Genomic DNA, 20,448 nt, shown 5'->3' with positions numbered 1-20,448 from the left:
GAGCACGGGGCGCCAGGCCTCGGAGTCCCCGGCCCAGAGCGGCCCTGGAACAGCAGGCGAGGAACAGCCGAGTGACATCAGGCGCCGAGCGAGGTCCCGCCTGAAAGGTCCGGCTCCGCCCCCTGCTCTTCTCCTCCCCCTCCCCCCCGCTGCTCTCCCCTCCCCTCCCCTCCACCCGCCCTCTGCAGTCTCTCCTCCACTCCCCTCCCTCCTTTCCCCTCCCCCTCAGCCCCTCCTCCCCTCCTCGCTGCCGTCTCCCCTCCCTCTTGTCCTCCCTTCTCCCCCCGCTCCTGAAGAGCGCGCGGCGGAGGGGACCAGCCGGTTACTTCCTCCAGCGGCTGCGCGGAGTGCGGTGTAGCCCCAGACCCGAGCGCCCGGAGCCCGCCCGCCAGCAGCCTGCCACCCGCCGCCCATCCCGGCCTCCCAGACATCCCCCGCCGCGCGCCCGCGGCCGCGCCCGCGCCCTAGCCGGCGCGCACGGAGGAGCCCGGGCCCCGAACCGCCGGCGGCCCTGCCCGAAGAGGCGCGGTAAGAGCGGGATCGGGCCGGGCGGGTGGCCGGGGTCCGGCGGGGAGCGTTCTCCGGCGTCAGATCCTCTACCGGGGAACCCAGGAACCGGGCGGGGGACGTGGGTGGCGCCGAGGTCCGGATCCCGGGGCGCAGCCGGGACCCAGGCTGGGTGGCGGCTATCCGTAGTATTCGGGGGTCGAGCGTCTGGGATCCGGTCCGCTAGGGGCTCGTGTTCCTGGGGCCGACTGGCTTTTGGGGCGGCGGGCAGAGCTCGGAGTGGGCCCTGCGGTGACGGGCGGAGCAGGCTGCGAACTTGGGCCGCGGCCCCGGGGTCGCCGAGGTGGCAGGGGCGGGCGGGGCGCGCCGCTTGTTTCACTTGCTTTTGTTTTAAAAGGAAACGCGGGCGTGGTAGGGGGGCTCCTGCCAGTGGGCGCCCGGCGGACCTGATTTCGCGAAGGGGTGGGGGACGCTGGAGAGGCGCGCCCGGGTTTGCGGGGAGGACGCCGGGCCCGGGAAGATCTGGGGTGCCGGGCGCCTGAAACACCTGGGAGGCTGCGGCTTCCCGAAAACGCGCCGATCCCAATCCCCCGGTCACCTCCGCGGCCAGGTCCGGGGCCCGGCCGTGGCAGCGGGCGAGGGGGCCGGCTGGAGGGTCCTGCGGCTCCAGTAGGACCCCCGCGGGCGCCCCAGGACCTCTGGGTCCGGGCCCCTCGGTCCTGCGAGGCGAACATGGGGAGCCTGTCGGAAATGGAGATGCGGGTGCACAAGGCTGACTTTATTTTCCCGTTCTTAGGGCATTTTGGATGAAGGGGTAACAGCGTTTGAGCGTGTATGGCTTTTTTTTTTTTTTTTTTAAGCACATGAGACTTTTATATTGGCCTGTATTCAGTGTTAGGGTATCCGAAAATAGTAGTTGACCTGCTACTGCTGATTTAGAAAGTAAAGAAGTGAGCAGTTCTCTTTGGAGATAGGGGTAATTTATTTTAATTTACCCGTAAGAGATTATGTTTGTTCCGTGCAGTGGAAGCGGCTGTGCACTGTCTGCTTGCCCACATCACCACCAATCAGAGAGATAAGTCTCTAAGTTAAGATTTATTAAAATTCTGAATGATATCACAGTACAGTAAATGCTAGCTCTCTGAGTCCTGCAGGGAAATAATCAAACACTCATTTCTGGGATTAGTCATTCCTCTCTCTAGATTGATAACTTTCAAAGGAAAAAGCAAACTAATCTTCAAAAGTGCGTTTCAGGCTTGTTTTTCTTTATTCTTGCTTTTTTTTTAAATTTACCTAAATAGAAACCTGTGCTCTAATCTCACATAAGCGATCACTTGTTTCCATAAGGGTACTGTTGTCCGGCAAGTTCTGCTTGTTTTAAAATTTAACCATTCTCAGCCCTTCCATTTCTGCCATTTTCCCTTTTTTCTGTTGTTCAAAAGCATCGATCAATAGGGCAACACCAAAAAGATCTAAATGTGAAATTGACTTAGGTGGAGAAACTTGGCCTGTCTGCCACCTTCACAAGCTGTGTTGAGTAAAATAAGGGAACTTAAATTTGATTAGTTATGTGTTTGTCAGAAACCATCGGTAGAGCATTTTGATTCTACATGGTTTCTACAAAACAAATTAAAATCCGGACAACAGAAGAATTCTATTCCATAGCTAGTCATTACAGCTCTTTATGTGGGAGTGGTAGACGGCCTTTCCTCCTGGTATTTGTACACAAAAATCAGGCGAGGCTTCTCCATTGCCTTCCACTTCTATTCTCTGTCCGTCTCCGTGAAGCTGAAGAATGTGGAATAAAGTCCGCAAACCAGGCAAAGACGATGGGTAGCTGACAACACCCAAGGTGTGCTTTCATTTTGGTCTCCTGTTTGAGGCTTGCTGGTGTAATCAGCCGGTGACGGGACTTAGTTCATCCGGGTCAGTGGCATAAAGTTCTACATTAAGGAGCATTTCACATCATGAAGCGTCTCGAGCAGGGGCCTAGGCTAAAGATATCTGTGTGCCATCGCTGCTCTTTATTGATATGCTGGGAGGAGGGCGCACGCCTCATCGTGATCCTGGCTCCTGGAGGAGCTCAGGAGGTAGGGCCATACTCCCCGGGGCTTTGGTCTGCCCTGTGCCCCTTAGATGCCCCCGCAGTAGCTGTGTGATCCCTGGGCAAGATCCCGAGGTCTCTGTTGCCTCGCTGTAAGATGGTATAACATCTGCCGCTCGGGGATGTCAAGACAGTTGAGTGAGGTGGGAAGGTGTGGTGCCCCAGCTCAGGCTTCGCCCTTAGCAAGGTGGAATCTACCAGGGCAGCGATCATCAGTAGTGAGTATTGATTCTTGAGTGCAGGTGGATGACAGGATCCACCAAGTGGAGATTCTGAGCAAACGCGGTCACTTTTGATCCAGGACAACTCCGCCCCTCTGAACCCCTGCTCCCACCCCTCCACCCCCAACTATGATTTACTGTCAAAGCTTTCGCGCCTCCGCTGGCCCCCAAGATAATTACCCGCAGTCTGAGGGTTTTTACAGGCCTGTCCAGTGCCTCTGGCCTCCCTGGTGGCTGGGACTCTACTCTCATAGTGCTTTTTCTAGCCAAGGGGGTGTGTGTCTGTATGCTGAGTTGTTGGGCGGTCTGTTTAGCCATAACGTTGACTATAAAGAGAAAACAAGAAAGTACAAACTCGAATTAAGTAGTTACAGGAAAATAAGCTGTTTGCCTCCGCCAGTGAGTCTATCCATTGCACAATGTTTTAATTACTCAGGGTTCTTGGTTGTAACAGGTAGGAGCCCACAGTGGAGACCGCGGGGCAGGCAGTTAGAGGTACCCCGTGAAGCTTCCTTCTAGACCCCCAGTTCAAGGCCGTGAAGCGGGGAGGGTGGGTTACCGTCGTAGGGGATTCCCAGGTTATTTGAAAATCAGCTTTAGTTGCTCTGTTTTTTTAATCTAACACTAAGGCAGGATTATCTAAGTACCTTTCTCACTTACTAATGTTTAACTTACCCCACCAAACAATTACATTTTAGGGCCCCAAATAAGTTTTCAGTTGATTACAGCAATCACAGGTCACATATGGAACTGTCCGAATGCCCATCACACAATGCAACTCTCAGTTTTCTAATAGCCACGGTAAATGTGGTGAAATTAATCTCAATGTGTTTCAATTAACCTCGCACATTCAAAATATTACATAAACATGCAGTACATACAAAATTAGTACTGAGATACTTTACTTTTCGCTACGAAATCTTTGAAATTGAGAGTGTGTTTTGCATGCTGAGCACATCAGAGTTCGCCCCAGCCCAGTGCCAAGCGCTCAGGAGCCCTACGTGGCTGGTGGCCGCCACGTTGTTCAGTGCAGGCCCAGGATAAGCCCAGACCATCCAAGCAAGTAAGGCAGATCTGTGATCAGAATTACTTCCTCTTGAAGAGATGCACAGCTGAGCAACACGCAAAGCAGACGTGTTTTGAGCTTGTGTATTAAACGCAGGAGGATCTAGACAACGCAGGAGGGTTTGAGCTGCAGCCCTGGTTCTCCCTTTTATCTGTTTCCTGGGCCTGTGCTTCCTCACAGCTTGGAGAGGGGAGGGGGCCTCCGAGGCAGGTCTCCCGGCAGGCTTTCCTGGATCTGGGAGCTGCGGTGGCACGTCATCCCTGCGCTTGCCCTGGAGCTCCCAGGTTGAGCTGACTGTCCCCCTTGCATAAGGGAGATAGCCCTCCCCTGCCCGGCAGCCCACACCCCGAGGTGAACCTTGGAATTGAGCATCCTCCCACTCCTGTCCTGGAAGGACCCAGGCCCCCAGCCCAGCTCACCCAGCCAGCTAGAAGGCAACTTTATCTGTATGCCTCAAATCTAAATAGAATTCAGCAGCGAATCAGCATTATTATTTAATTACTTAAGTAGCATCCCATTTGTGAGAAGAATTCCTGGCATTCAGTTTTGAATGACCTGTTAGGGCTGGAGAACTTGGGCCAACTCAGCCAGAATTAGGTGTGGACGTGGACTTGATTTGTTGCCTCTTTGACTTTCTTCCTTTCTTTTCCTTTTTCTTTTTTTTTTTTTTAAGATGAATGATTTTGGAATCAAGAACATGGACCAGGTGGCCCCTGTGTCCAGCAGTTACAGAGGGACACTCAAGGTGAGTGAACAAGTATTAATTAAAACTTAAAAAAAAAAATTGGAAAACTCAATCTCTAGGAGAAAAAACAGTGGGTTGGGTCCCAGAAGACCGGTTCTAGCCCTAGCTTTTTAATTAACTGGCCGTGTGACTCTGGACTGTTTGCTTAATCTCTCTGGGCCTCCGTTTTCTAGTCTGCAAAATGGGTGTCCTGGTGCTTGTTCAACTTGTCCTCCAAGATATGAAACCATTTAATTTGTAGATGGTGAGGCCTTTGTAGTTGCTTTCGGAGGCTCCTACCAGGTGAAAAATCCTATGAATTCTCCAGAGAACAGAGCTGGAGGAGCTATCTGTTCTGTTCCCCCAGGAGTTTTCTTGGGTGACAGAAAAGTTGTTTAAGAACTGCAATGAAAGAGCTTAGAAGAGGCAGGCGGGCCCAACTGCTGCTGCAGCTCCCGTCAGAAGGGTCAGTGCCCACCGGGATGCAGGCAGTCTGCTTCCATTGTGTCCTTCCAGGCACAACTGCGCCTGTTTATGTAAACCAAAGAACAGATTCAAGATGAAAGAGCCTTCTCGGCTGCGTCATAAACATTCTGTGTAGTTTCTGTCTCAGTCCCTTTGGGGAACATTCTTTAGCAGCATAAACTGATAATTTCCCATTTGCCTTCTACAAATGTGACAGGGAGATTTGATTGGGGTTTTTTTAGTGCTGAGTAGTAAACATGTCTCAGAAACAGCGATTTTAAATTAGCCTTCTCCTAGCTTGGTGTTTTGTATGATGATGTGTCTCTGGCATGTTACATTTTTCTCAGTGGATCAGCGTGAGGTTATCTGTCTGATAGAACCCCAAGAGGCAAAAATTGGCACAGACCTTTCTAGAGTGTCATGAAACTTATCAGACGTCAAGTCAGCGAGGTTTTCTTTTTTCTGTTCATTTTGGTCGGACGTTTTCAGTGTTGGCATGGCAGAAACCATCCAAGAAATTACGGTATTAAGTTTGAAACGACCCCTCTAGAGAGAAGACTTCTCCTATAAACTAGAAGAGTTTGACAATGCCTGTGCGATCTCTGGGCTTGGAGAAGAAACTGTCACTGCTGAAATTTGATGTGTTGAAATACGCAGCAGGAATTTGTCTTGTCTTTTGGCTTCCTGGTTTGAAAAAAAAGAACAGTCAGGAGTCCAGTCAGGAAAGGGCAGGCATTTCTTAGTCACTGGGCAACGCTAGTGGGAATTTTAAAAATCTGTTGGCTATTTCACCAAAATTGGCGCTGCTAGAAGGTAGTTCATAAGCTGAGATGAGGATTTCACACTCTCAGGATTGGTCTTTCCCCCTTGGACTTTGGGCCATTGGACATCTTTGCTTTGGGTTTTGGGGAGCTGGACTGCAACGTCATTGGGACATCACTGGGTTGAGCTCCTACTTCTTATGTAATGTGTCATTCATTGTTCTGCATTTCTAAAAAGAAAACACACAAACTGTTTGATTTGTAAATGTCTTACACATTTTTTAATTGATGACTCAACAGATAGGTCATTGCATTGCACATGGCATGGGATTTCCAGCTTATGTTGGAAACATATAACCTTCACGTTTTTCTTCAGGTTAGGCGATGATGAATCAAGCCTTTATCTGTTACATGTGTTACTCATAAATGAGTCATTTTTCCTTTTTTTGACCGCGCCATGCAGCATGAGGGGTCTTAGTTCTCAACTAGGGATCGAACCCATGCCCCCTGCAGTGGAAGTGCAGTCTTAACCACTGGACCACCAGGGAAGTCCCAATGAGTCTTACCATTAAAGGCTATTCCATTTGTAAATGTTAGATGAGATTATTAGAAGTCCTCACAGTTCCAGGCGTATCTTTCTCTGTGTATTTCTCCCCCTCTTTCCCCTAAATTATAGATAGTTTAACTTTAAACCTATTTCCTTTAGAAATCTTTCCCCTTAATAGATGATGGGGGAGGGGTGTCCTTTTCAGTGCACTAAACTTTTACAAAATTTAGTCTTAAGGAATGTTCTCATATGTATTATTATTTTCTGAACCGTTGGAATAGATAAGGAAAGACATGTAGTTTCAGTTGCAGTGTTTCATGGTAAGCATTTCAGAATAAATGCTTCAACAGAAAAAGTAATGTATTTTGTTGTTTGATTTTTCATTTTCATTTAATCACTCGCCTTTCATTTTAACTGCAGTGAACCAAGTCGTTTTTCTTATACACACAGCCTAAGCATCTCTCCCAAGTAGCTTAGAAGGCCCAGGTGTTTGTTTTTCTTTTTGTTTGTTTGTTTTTTGCGGTTTGCGGGCCTCTCATTGTTGTGGCCTCTCCCGTTGCGCTCCGGACGAGCAGGCTCAGCGGCCATGGCTCATGGGCCCAGCCGCTCCGCGGCACGTGGGATCTTCCCGAACCGAGGCACGAACCCGTGTCCCCTGCATCGGCAGGCGGACTCTCAACCACTGCGCCACAGGGAAGCCCGCCCAGGTGTTTGGATCGCAGTGGTCTCTGAGTCCCTCCGGGCACTGTTCTAAGATTCTCTTGGTTTTAGGTTTGTTTACTTAATTTATTCATTTAAATTGGTTAGGCCATTAAAAATAAGCTCCCAGTCATTCTGGCTCTGCGGTTGATGACAGGCAGACCTTGTTGTGCTGTACTTCGCTTTACTGCGCTTTTTACAAATTGAAGGTTTGTGCCAACCCTGCATCCTACGTTTATCGGCAGCATTCTTCCAACAGCATTTGCTCTCTTCGTGTCTCTGTGTCCCATTTTGGTAATCCTCGAAATATTTCAAACCCTCCACCAGTGGAATGATTACAGCTCTCTGAAGGCTTAGATGACGGTTAGCATTTTTTAGCAATAAAGTAGTTTTTAATTAAGGTACGCATAGTTTTTAGACATAACGCTATTGCACAATTAATAATGTAAACGTAACTTCTATGTGTATCGGGAAACCCAAACATTTGTGTGACTCGCTTTACCGCAATAGTCACTTTATTTTGATGGTCTGGAACCACACCTGCAATATCTCCAAGGTAGGCCTGTAAGTGATCCAGAATAAAGCAGCATCGTTCTGGTCACTTGGACCCTGTCAGAAGTCCACTCAGACTGGCTGATTCCACGCGTGGCTTTATGACTGACAGCTTAATCAGGGTGTATCAGTGAGGCTGCCCGTGGACCACTTTGAAAATAGGTCATTAAGTAAGTTGAAATGTCACGTTTCAGTTTTCTTTCCCTCTGCTTTTGCAGCGCCAGCCTGCCTTTGACACCTTTGATGGCTCCCTGCTCGCTGCTTTCCCCTCCCTCAATGAAGAGCAAACACTCCAGGAAGTGCCGACAGGCTTGGATTCAATTGCTCATGGTAATTTGTTACTCAGACTTGACAAATCGAGCGTGATGTCCCTAAGTAGTTCAGTTCCTACATTATAATTCGTAAGTGGCGAATGTTGGTATCTTGAATCTTTGTATGAAAAGTCTGGTAGAGACTCAGATCTGAGAGAAGACAGTTTTCCTTTTTTATGCGCTTGGTGACTCTCGAAGTCCTCACTTGCCAGACACACCCCAGGGAGGGTGGGTGCCCTGCTGGGAGCAAACCACAGGGGTTCCCCCCTCCCCAGCTTCTCCTTAGGATATTTCAACACTGCAGGGAGCCCGGGCCCCATCTCCCAGTCCCCTCTGCGAAGCAGACCAGTAGACATTAAAATGCACCCCAGCTTTTCATCCAGGTCCTTAGCTGGATCTTCCTCCCCTACCCCGAGTTTTGGGGCAACAAATTATTCCTGCTCACCTTTACCCCTCTGCGTTTGCTTCCGTAGTTCTTAACGTCCTTGTTTACTCTTTCTTTGTTTTGTTTTTGCGGTACGCGGGCCTCTCACTGTTGTGGCCTCTCCCGTTGCGGAGCACAGGCTCCGGACGCGCAGGCTGAGCGGGGCCATGGCTCACGGGCCCAGCCGCTCCGCGGCATGTGGGATCATCCCGGACCGGGACACGAACCCGCGTCCCCTGCATCGGCAGGCGGACTCTCAACCACTGCGCCACCAGGGAAGCCCGTTGTTTACTCTTTTTAAGGGAATAGCACGTCAAGTAATGCCTCTGAGATTACTGTGATAGAGTTATTAGTTGGAAACGTTCCAGAAATTACTTTGTCATATGAAGTAGGTGCTAGAAAATACAGCCCAGAAAATTAATTAAAACACACACGCTTGCGAAAGCGTGCCATCATGTGACGGTCATTTATCATTCTTGAAATTGCCGAGGGAATCCAGAGAAGGCTGTGTTTCAATAAAAATTGACGTCACGGGTGCTAAGTGCTGTGTGTTCCTGTTACATGTGATGTTCCTTTGCTGCCGCTTAGTTTAATGGAAGTCGCTTCCAAATTAGCCATTTACAACCCCTTAAGGCTTTTGGCCAAAAACCTTGCAACTTCTTTCATTGTCGAAAATTAAGAATAGTCTTAAATAGAGCCGTTATCTAGGCGTCACTGCTCTATGAAGTTTGGCAAAAAATCAAACTTGTTTTATTTTAGATTTTTTTAAAATAAGTGTAGTTATGAGATGTATGATATTTTCTCCATTGCAGTCAAAAACACAGTTTTTGTTAATATTTACACTCATCTAAGGAACGATGTGGAAGATTTGAGATCAGAATTGTTCTTCCCTAGAAGCTAAGACTCCCCCCCGCCCCCAATTCTCCCTGTGTTGCTGCCAGCTTGAACTCCTAACATCCCCGTGGGGTTTCTTTTCCAGACTCGACCAACTGTGAGTTGCCTCTGTTGACCCCATGCAGCAAGGCTGTGATGAGTCAAGCCTTAAAAGCTACCTTCAGTGGCTTCAAAAAGGAGCAGCGCCGCCTTGGCATCCCGAAGAGTAAGCGCTCCTTCCTGGAGCTTTCTGCGCCTGCGCTGTACTAGACAGAGCCTTCCGGCTGCCATAGCTTGAGATGACTTAATTTCAAGCATGTGTTTAGGGCGTATTGAAAAGAGGGACGGAGCTGTCATTAAGCTGAGCCAGTTTTTATTTCAAAATCCAACCAACTGAACACTTCATCCAGCACTGCTTTTAGTGCCTCAACATCTTCCTGGGTGTCTCGTTCATTTCCTTGGACTCTGGTGCCCGTCTGGGCTCTGCGGGTAAATCAGGAGTGCTTCTGGCCTTACTGCGTCCTTTTCTTCCCTCCCCGGTAGATCCCTGGCTGTGGACTGAGCAACAGGTGTGCCAGTGGCTTCTCTGGGCCACGAACGAGTTCAGTCTGGTGGACGTCAACCTCCAGAGGTTCGGCATGACCGGCCAGGTGTTGTGTAACCTTGGCAAGGAGCGCTTTCTGGAGCTGGCGCCTGACTTTGTGGGTGACATTCTCTGGGAACACCTGGAGCAGATGATCAAAGGTACCGGTGAACGCCTGGGCTCCCCAGGCGGGGTGAGCATAGCAGGGAAGAGTGATGGGGGGGCTCCTCTACAGTTGGCATTTCAGTGATGTAGGACAGATTGTCTGAAAATGCCATTGGCGTGAGTCAGCTACGTGACGGTGATTTATGGATTTTGGCTCCACTTAAGTACGTGTGTGGGGAGCATTGGCCACAAGGCAGGAGCCCTAGTCACCAAGGTGTTCAGTGTCGCCAGACGTCATGAGTTGGAGTTGGAGGCATACGTGTGGCTCAGGTGAGGAGACAGCAAGAAGGCCCGTGTTCGGAGCTCACCTCACAGAGCCTTAGGAAATAAGTCAGCCTCGGCGAAACTGAGCCTTTGTTCAGATAAACTGGGAATTTTATAGTAACATTTCCTAAGACCAAATGGATTCCAACAGAGAAGTTTTTTGTTTTATGTTTATAAACCAATGTAGAAGTAATTGATACATATTTACACACTGACATATTATACAGGACCTGGCCTTTGAGTAAAAAGAGCTCTTATATAGAAAGTCTTGAGTTCGACCTAAAAAGAGCATTGAGACCAATGTTAAAAATATATTGAGTTACAAAGGAGAAACGGTATAGTGAGGGAATCCTTCAAGTTGAAAATGTAAGAAAACAAGCCCGTGAGAAGAGTTTAGGGAAGTATTCCTCATTTAATTGATTTTAAACTCTGAGTTTCAACGTCTGTCACAGACTCAGAATCTTAAAAAGCTCTCGGGGTCGCCTGCCAGCTCTTCTTAGTTATGGCTTCTGAGGGCCAGGGAAACTTAAAGACCCTCAACTTTTCCCTGAACTTGGACACGTCTGGTCTGACAAGTTTCTGGTGAATCTATTTGCTGGCAAGTTAGACCTGTTTTGCCATTTCTCGCTGTGTGAGTCTGTGTGGGTCTGGATTTGTGGTGAGCGTGCATGTGGTTGTGTGTTTGTAGGACGTAAGCACGTACAGGGAATGCTAACCTTTTCCCTTTAAGTTCCTGAGCGTGTGTGTCCCTGTTCGGATGCCCATAGCACTGCTTTGACCTCTCTTTCTGTAACAGCGCTCACCACCCCTGGACACACCTCAGGGTTTGAGGCGATGGGTCAGAAGCTTCACCAGGGCAGGAACTGTGTCCATGTTACTAATCTGCTGTATTCCAGCCCCTGGTACAGGGGGGTACTTTGTAAGCATTTTTAACCCTTTGTCGACTACATAGATGAATACAGTACACCATCTAGATCTCTCTTGTATACTAGAAAATTCAGCTTTGCCAATAACAGCACTGAGGAGTTTAGAAGACTTATTCTAGTTATTAGAAAAATACATTTCTGTCTCTAGTGCTTTGAAACGACATGATGACATGGAACACCGTCAGATTAAGTGGGAAGTGCTAAAATGCATTTTGTTATGCTGAAATAACCATAGAACAGTAATTCAGAAAGGAACTTTTGTTCTTCTGTAGTTTAAACCTCTCAATTTATAATCTTATGTCTCCTCTGTCTATTTTTCAGAAAACCAAGAAAAGACAGAAGATCAGTATGAAGAAATTTCACACCTCAACTCAGTTCCTCATTGGATTAATAGCAATTCGTTAGGTCAGTGCAATTAATTCTGCCCTTAAGAGCTTCTGAGTCTTCCTGTTAGATTCATGGAAGGTTCGAAGGCAGAACCTGCGCTGTCCCATACGGCGATCACACACATTCACAAATCCAGAAGTGCGGCCAGTCCACACAGATGTGTACTGAGAATATAACGCACACCCGCCCGATCCGAAAGTCTTAGTATTGAACAGAGAACGTCAATATCTCCTTAATAATTTTTAAAATTCTGATTACGTATTGAAATGATAATGGCTCTCTTAGGTCAAGTAAAATATTCAAATTCATTTCGCCAGTGTCTTTTTAGTTTTTCAGTGTGGCTACTAGAAAACTTAACGTCGCATCAGTGACTTACGTTATCTTTGCTTTGGCCAGGGCTACAAATTGGCAATTTATAACTCAAGGGGCAGAATGGAGTGAGCCAATTGCTGTGGTCAGATTAGTGTAACAAACAAAGGCGGCAGGCCCAGGAAGTGTGTGGACAGCAATACTAAATTTGCTCTGAACTTTGGGGTTTAAATAGGTGTCATGGAATTCTGTCCCCCCCACCACCCCCGCGGTGGTTGACACTGGCGAGTGTAGGTTTTGGTGGTCCTCCAGCCAGAGTGGGCAGGGCAACTGGAGATACTCCCTTATGGGTCACTGGCTGGACGGCAAATCACTTCATCTGTCTGAGCCTTAGTTTCCTCAGAAGCTGAAAGATCCAGTGACCCTGTTGTCCCAAGGCTCACATGGAAGCACTTGAAAAACAAGAGATGTAGAAATACTCACATGAGGCATTGCATCCGGGGTCCAGGGGCTGCAGGCATTTTGGAAAAGGGCTCATTGACTGAGAAGACGAACATTTAGAGAAGGGGAGGACACAGTAGAAAAGTTGCCCACCCAAGCTCACAAGTCCACTGGGGTTTTGGGGAGGAAGGGCTGGAGCGGACAGACCTGCTCGCGCTCCGTTTTGAGGTGTGGAGGGTCTCTGGTCATCACGTTGATGTCACCTGACGGCTGTGCCATCTGTGGTCCTGTTGCAGGTTTTGGCGTGGAGCAAGCGCTGTATGGAATGCAGACGCAGAACTACCCCAAAGGCGGCCTCCTGGATGGCCTGTGTCCAGCATCCTCAGCGCCCAGCACGCTCGGTCCCGAGCAGGACTTCCAGATGTTTCCCAAGGCCCGACTCAGCACCGTCAGCGTCAACTACTGCTCCATCAGCCAGGACTTCCCGGCCGCCACCTTGAATCTGCTCTCCAGCAGTTCTGGTAAGATCCAGGCTTCCAAGTGCCCTTCTCAGCAGGGTTGTTGGTTCGATCCCGCAGCCACGGTGACATGAGCTCAGACATCCGGAGTTCAGCCAGTGAAGGAGGTCAAGGACTGGTCCGTCGGGTCACGGTCCCAACAGTGGTGCTCGGCGAGCTTACTCCTAACGTATCTCAGGTCCCAGGCACTGGGGGTGCCGGGTGAATGACACAGTCCTTGCTCCTGTGGCCAGAGTCGTCCACGCAGTGGGCTATTGCGGGAGGCAGTGTAGGAAGGTGACAGATCTCTTTGTACGGGGATGCGTATGTACTGTACGTGAAGCTGAGGTTGGATTTTTCCATATTCACCCCTGTGTGACAGCCACCCAGATTGACATGGAGAGGGCGCCAGCACCCCACAAGGCTCCCTCACGCCCCCCCCCAGTTAATAGCATCCCCACCCCACCATTGTCCTGACTTTTATCACCATAGTTTTGCCAGTTCTTGAACTTGACGCGGGTTGTGTTTTCTCCTGTGTTTGTCTTTTGCTTGCATTGTGTGTGCCTGAGGTCCGTCCACGTTGCTGCCCTTTTCCGTGCTGTGCAGCCCTCTGCTCGGAGCTGCATCCTGCCGTTGATGGAAGATGCGATTGTGTAGCATATGCTTCATAAGGAATAAGCAGCTCTGTTTCAGGGCATCGTGAAAAGTCTGGATGATTCTGAACCAGCAGGGCGAACACTTAAAGGGGGCAACGGCGATGATGCCGCCTCCGTGGGTGGTAGCACCAGACGTGCTGTTGTCCTGGAGGGTCAGAGTCCGTTGTTGTCTCTGCCAGGGAAGCCCGGAGACCACGACTCCGCCGAGACAGGCGCCGACAGCTTCGAGAGCTCGGAGTCGCTGCTGCAGTCCTGGAACAGCCAGTCGTCCCTGCTGGACGTGCAGCGGGTACCATCCTTCGAGAGCTTCGAGGACGACTGCAGCCAGTCCCTGGGCCTCAGCAAGCCGACCATGTCCTTCAAGGACTACATCCAGGAGAGGAGCGACCCGGTGGAGCAAGGCAAACCAGTTATACCTGCGGCCGTGCTGGCCGGCTTCACAGGTGGGCGCCACCCCGGGTCCCCGTCCCCTCCCCTGCACCCGCCCAGCCCTGCACCCGCCCTGTTTATCAAGGGCGTTTCTCGCTGGACCACATTGCGTTGACACCCCACGTCTTATGCGTGGCGTGTAATCCTGAACCCAAGCCAGCTGTCTCCCTGAATTCAGAAAAGGCCAAATTTGCTGCTCCCTCACCTGGGATGTGCCCGGCCAGTGCCTAGAAGAGCAGCAGCAGGGGACGCGGGCCTGTGGAGGCTTAAGCCCTGACTCAGCCACGCCAGGAATTTCAGAGAATGTAAACTGGCTGGGGGAGGGGCAGCAGAGCCAGCCTCCAGTAACCCGGGGACTGTTTACCTCTGCTTGCTTCTCAAATCCATCTTATTTTGAAGGTTTGGGTAAGAGCTATTCTAGGCCGGGGACAAATATTAAAGCTGTTTTTAGAACCAGATATTTCCAGTACTTCAGCGAAAATATCAGAAAATTTTTTTCGTTGCTTCATGTGTCCTTAAATGTGCTTTTTTTTTTCCTTCATATTTTGAACATATGGGGCCATTGGGGATTTAAAAAAAATACCTGCTTTAAAAAAATCCAATAGGTATAATAAGAATACGTAGACACCCATTTTTTTTCCGTCACATAAAACGAATAGCCGTGAAAAAGTGTTAAAATACTCAGAGAGTGTGGAAACTGCTGTAATTTTCATACATGGGCATCAGGGCCTGATAAGAAAGTAAACAGACATGGTGTTGGTGGTTTTCATTTTAATATTAGTTACCGTTCATTGCCTGCCAGGTCAGTGTGGTAGGCATATGGTCAGTAGACCCTAGGACAGCCTAGCATGGGTGGTATTAACCCATTTTACAGGTGGGGAAATGGGCTCAGAGGAAGATAGCTGTCTGTGGTCACAAAGGTCACACAGCCTTGTCAAACGGCGCTTGGACAAGCGTGGGATCCAGGGCAAGGCACCCAGCTGCTGAGCCCATCTTATCCTTCATCTTTAAAATATTGATACGGTGATACTTCACAAGGTGGCGGCAGTTCTAAGTATTAATCGAGAAAAGGTATATGAAGAGCACTTTGCAGAGCATATACCTCGTCAAATAGAGGCGGTGAGGCCATGGCTACAACCCCAGATGCCCCAGTGACCACTGAGTAAAGCAAGTCTTCGGTTAAGCAATTTGCCGATTGTCATCTGGCAAGAAAGCTACACATGGGATTCGGAGAATGACACGCCTCATCCTGTGTTGAAAGGCTCCTTCCACTGCCTGCATCCCTGTCCCACTGGGTGTTTCTAGAAATAAACCTTGAAAGTTATTACATAAGGAACAATTAAATAGGGTGAAGAATTTTTTTTTTTTTTTTTTTTTTTGCTGTACGTGGGCCTCTCACTGCTGTGGCCTCTCCTGTTGCGGAGCACAGGCTCCAGACGCACAGGCTCAGCGGCCATGGCTCACGGGCCCAGCCGCTCCGCAGCATGTGGGATCTTCCCGGACCAGAGCACGAACCCGTGTCCCCTGCATCGGCAGGCAGACTCTCACTGCGCCACCAGGGAAGCCCTAGGGTGAGAAATTTTGATGCCAAGAGTTGGTGGCCCAGAATTTTTTTTTTCTTTTTTTCCAAAAAGACCAAACCCAGCAATCAGGGGCCCAGAGGCCTCTTTGTCAGGAGCAGGGGGCGTGGAGGAAGCCCTCCAGGATTGTCACCAGCACCCAGAGTCACGCCTTCACCTTGGCACTCAGTCCAGAGCCAGGTCTCACATTCCTTGGTTCAGTAGAATGATTAAAGCCATGCTGTATTTTAAACCTAGAAAAACATAACCCACCCTCTTTCCCCTCAGGAAGCGGACCTATCCAGTTGTGGCAGTTTCTTCTAGAATTGCTGTCCGACAAATCCTGTCAGTCTTTCATCAGCTGGACGGGGGACGGATGGGAGTTTAAGCTTGCTGACCCCGATGAGGTACGTCCAGAACCTGGGAACTTGCTCTCCAGGCTCTCAAACCTGATTCCATCCCGTGGGGTTCACAAATCCAATTCTCTGGGTGCAGGAAAGGGGTCACCAGTATACAGACGAGAGCACTTCCACAGGAGGCATGCCTGACTGTCGGGAAATGTGGAGTCTTGTTTCGCCGATGAACAGTTTATAGTGTCCCCTGTTTACGCACACAGCCCCAGGCAGGCTTCACCACCCTGCTCTGTCATCTAGTTAAAAGGTGAAAGTTGTCTACTGAGGCTCTCGCCTGATCATCTGAAGATGTTTTAGGAAATTTGCCTTTTCCCTTGGAGGGACTGAGCCCACTCCTCGGATGAGGTTGGCAGAGCTGCTCCAGCCCCATCTGGAGGAGAAAGCCGAGGACAGGTCCGATACCAGCCCCTCGAGGACAGTGTAAGGGGGGAGCCCTTGGTCTCTGGTACCAGTAGAGTGCGTTCTGTCACCTCCCCAGTATCCTAGGGCAGCAGAAGCACTGAGGGATGCAGAATGTCCTGAGGTCCTGATTCCCCTCAGCCGCTGTGGACATGGGGGTCAGAATTCAAACCTAGGAGGTGGGTGGGACACAGCATTTCCCTCGTCTCAGGACCTCCCTGATTCTGAACCCTTGGCTCCTGGGGGTTTTGCTGAGTGAGAGGCCTCCGCAGACGGAGCTTTGGGTGGGGTCACCTCGCTCTCGCATCAGCGCCTCCCTCCATCCCCCGAGAAATAGCCGGGGGGATGCAGAGCCCTGGCCTGTGCACAGAAGCAGATGACACCTCTGTGGTCCTTACGTAGTGGTCAAGTGAGCATGCATCCGAATCATTGTTGGGAAAGTGATGCACTTTTTCTTAATTGCCAACTTGAATGGAACTCTTTTCCATCCGTCCCACAGGTGGCCCGCCGGTGGGGAAAGCGGAAAAACAAGCCCAAGATGAACTACGAGAAGCTGAGCCGGGGTTTACGCTATTATTACGACAAGAACATCATCCACAAGACGTCGGGGAAGCGCTACGTGTACCGCTTCGTGTGCGACCTTCAGAACTTGCTGGGCTTCACGCCCGAGGAGCTGCACGCCATCCTGGGCGTCCAGCTGGACACGGAGGACTGAAGCCACCCGGGGCCGGAACTGGGGCCATGGGGACGCATCCAAGGACCCTGAGAGGCAGGATCAACGCGTCTGGGAACGTCTCCAAGAAGCAGCGGCCTTATTTCATCTGGTACCGCGGTTCTCTGCCGAAAGCAGCACAGTTTCTCGCTTCTAACTCCTGCTGCCAGGAACACGCAACTTAAGATGCTGTTACATTAGAATGGCCCAGAAGAAGCACCAGGCAGCCGTCCTGGCTCTGGGAGGGCTGTGTCGTGACAGGATCGTTCGGGCTGTTGGGTCTTCTCAAAGGAGCGAGCATCTTGTGGACACACACTTTTGGATTTTCTTTTGCCTTTTGCAACCGGGAAACGCCAATGCCAAAGAGGTCTCTGGTTCAGAGGGGGAAGAGAGTGCAAGGAAACAGTCATGCCATTTCAGAAGTTAGTTTGTATATATGACTGTAACCTTATCATTGTTATCAAAATCCCCTAACAGACCTATTTAACAGAAATTGTATATTGTAATTTAAAATAATTATATAACTATATGTGAAATGAGAATGCAGACGGCATTTTGCAATGTGTTCCAGTTGTCAAGAGCACAGGTGGCATTTTGCAAACATTTAATCTGCCAGGACAGACTAAGAGAAGTTGTAAAGTGTGTATTATTTACATTTAATATACCTACAGGAATGAGGTCTAAGAGGGTTAATTCCTGTTTTTTTTCGTTTTGTTCTGTCTGGGTTATCTATGGCAAGGACTTTGTACATTTGGGAATTTTTATAAGAAACTTAATGTTATTATCTGGGGGCCCATCAGGCCTCTCTGCTTCTCCTTTAATTGTAATGTAAAAGCTATAAAGCAGTATTTTTCTTGATAAATGGCATATGTTTTCCATTTCTATGCATGCCTTTAAATCAGTTTATATACAAAACTTATTTTTGAGTTCAACTGTTTTTCCCCCAACAACGAACCTCCCCTTGACCAGCCATTTCCTTCCCGTACCCCAAATTATGCTGTTTGATTAAAATAAGAATACTATTTTTGGAAATATGCGACTCCTTTTCAGAGATCAGGAGGGATTTATGTAGCAGCTATTTTTACTGCAAAAGTAATTCACTGGAAAAAAATGTAATTTGTAAAGAAAGTTTTATTTTTACCTCAGCTCCATGTACAGTTGACGTACAGAGCTGAAGGTGCAGGGGGAGGGGAAGCTTTATTAAACCTCTTGAACGTGAGTAAAGCCTGATTTTCCCCATCTTCTTTACCTGTCGAGTCTTGGGCTTTCTGGATACCAAGCTGCTCCTTTCTGCTTAGTGTCCACAGTTTTATTTTCTTGGACGCAGAATGCCCAGAGGCAAAGAGAGGACCAACAAGATGGGAAAGAGAAGGGATTGGGGTTGTTCCTGTGAAGAAAACAACTTGATCGTGATGGAGACTTTAGTAGTTGTTTCAAAGGAATCCCTGGTTCAGCCTGTGCCTCCTGCCTTTTGTAAATGATCGAGTCAAGTCGGTTTCAAGGTTGGACAGCCCTCACTAGCAGCATGAGGAGGTACTAGGGCCATCGGTGACATCTCTAAAGAAGAATCATCCGTGCGATGAGACCAGGGGCTTGGGTGGTAGGGCGAGCGGGGCAGAGCAGAGCTAGAAGGGGCACCACACAGTCTCAGAACCCACACAGGACTGTATTCCAGTATCACTACGCACAAGGTGTTTTTCTCAAGCAGGACCTGTTTATCTCTCAGACATCTGTTTATAACATCAACAGACATGGGACTGGGAACATCTTGCTGCCAAAAAGAAATCTTAGCTATTGGCTTATTTTATGTGGGGTTTGACCACGTGAAATTGCCAATGTGTGTGTGTTTCATCTACGAAGTTGGCAGTTTTATGTGGCTTAACCCAATCATTATGGAAAATCAAATCCATGGTAAACCTTTGGCGTGGTAATGAACAGGACTTGAGTATAAAAGTTTTGTAATTCGGCCTTTTCTTTCTCCAATAATAAAGTATTTTGTTTATATAAACTCCTCCTTGTAAGGGTCCTCATTCTTCATCCCCACCGACCCCCCGGCGTGGAGGCGGTGGAGTCAGGATGCTGGGCTCAGAACCGCCGGACACACACCTGCTCAGTCCCTCAGAATTACATCTCCCTTTAACTGATTTCACACACCCATCCCCTAGTAAATTGGGACCAAGCTGGAACCAACTGTGAGCACTTCCTGAAGGAATTCCCCCAAAGTGTTCCTTAAAGCGAAAAATTTTCAAGAAGAGATTAAAATAGAAAAATACAGGGGTCTAGTCTTTGCCAGGGGGTTGGCAGAGATAACAAGAGATTTTAGGATGTTTCTAATAAGAGCATTGGAGTTTGAAGTTCAAGGACTTTTGTAACTGAGACCTTGACTCCCCTGGAGTTCTGATGTTGCCGAGATGACTTATCATAGATGAGGCTGGTGGTCCCTAGGACACCTCTTCTCAAACTCATTCTTGGACCACCTTTCTACTCTGCAAAATAAGTGAGGATTCTAAAAACTTAGGTAGATTGTATCAGTGGCGTGCTGAAGCTGGCTTGCCACGGGCTGGCCAGAGCAGAAGGTGAGGGCCTCTCCCCAACTTTGCATCAGCGAGGTATTAGCAGCTCAAACTTGTTTGGGACGAGAGTAAGTTACACCACTGAAACCAGCAAACGCTACAAGCCAGGGCTTCCCCCCCCAGCCCTTCTCAGGGAGCAGGTTATTAAACACTGGCACACCACTGGTCCTCAATGTTAACCGTATTAGAAATTAAAACAAGTTGAAAACTATGATTCATTTTTGAAATTACATCTATGTTAATATTTTATAAAAAATAACTTTTTCCCAAAAAGCGAGAACAGCACTATTTTACATGTTTTTAAATCTCTTTGATGTCTGGTTTAGTGGGAAAGAGCTGGATTCCTGTATTGGCTTCTGCATCAGTCTGTTGGGATACATTTTGAAGAAAATCAGGCCCCACAGGGATCTGTAATTGGAACAGGCAAGTGTGTTTTATAGCGGTTTCACATAACTGGATATTGCTTTATACTACACCTAAACTGACAAATGGTAGTTTCTTAAAGATAAATTCCAGTTGGCCTATGAAACCATATCAATAAACTTGCCTATGGTTACAGTAAAGTCCATTGGTCCATCCTGCGCTTTGAATGAGTCTTTTACCCATGTGTGGGTTTGTAACATGCATTAGTCATTGGAAAACACTGCTTCAAAAGGTTGACTCATTTCAACATATGATATCAAACGATCACATTAGTTACTCTCACCACCAGTTTCACCAGAAAAGTCCTGAGAAGCTGTCAAGCTCCCAGTGGCAGATACAAATTTTCAAAAATTCACATTTTCACTTGAAAGCTCAAATTTTATCATCAGCAACAAATATTCAAAGTTGTTCTTTGGGGAGTGACAGACTGATTTCATTTACTTTTGGGGAAATACCTG

The 20,448-nt window shown here is 48.6% G+C and overlaps 1 protein-coding gene across 1 annotated transcript; it reads left to right on the top strand.

Annotated features, from left to right (window-relative positions):
* The first annotated feature begins 293 nt into the window (after positions 1-293).
* On the top strand, positions 294-19,002 carry ETS2 (ETS proto-oncogene 2, transcription factor). Its single transcript, XM_060010297.1, has 10 exons — positions 294-528; positions 4,572-4,643; positions 7,865-7,976; positions 9,361-9,480; positions 9,798-9,998; positions 11,514-11,597; positions 12,626-12,850; positions 13,662-13,925; positions 15,759-15,877; positions 16,782-19,002. The coding sequence occupies exons 2-10, from the start codon at positions 4,572-4,574 to the stop codon at positions 16,995-16,997; spliced, it is 1,413 nt and encodes a 470-aa protein (XP_059866280.1). The 5' UTR covers positions 294-528; the 3' UTR covers positions 16,998-19,002.
* The last annotated feature ends 1,446 nt before the right edge of the window (positions 19,003-20,448 follow it).

This window comes from Delphinus delphis, chromosome 4 (genome assembly GCF_949987515.2).
Source record: "Delphinus delphis chromosome 4, mDelDel1.2, whole genome shotgun sequence".
NCBI classification, from domain to species: domain Eukaryota; kingdom Metazoa; phylum Chordata; class Mammalia; order Artiodactyla; family Delphinidae; genus Delphinus; species Delphinus delphis.
The sequence above is the reverse complement of the archived record's forward strand: the minus strand, read 5'-3'. Positions and strand labels throughout refer to the sequence as shown.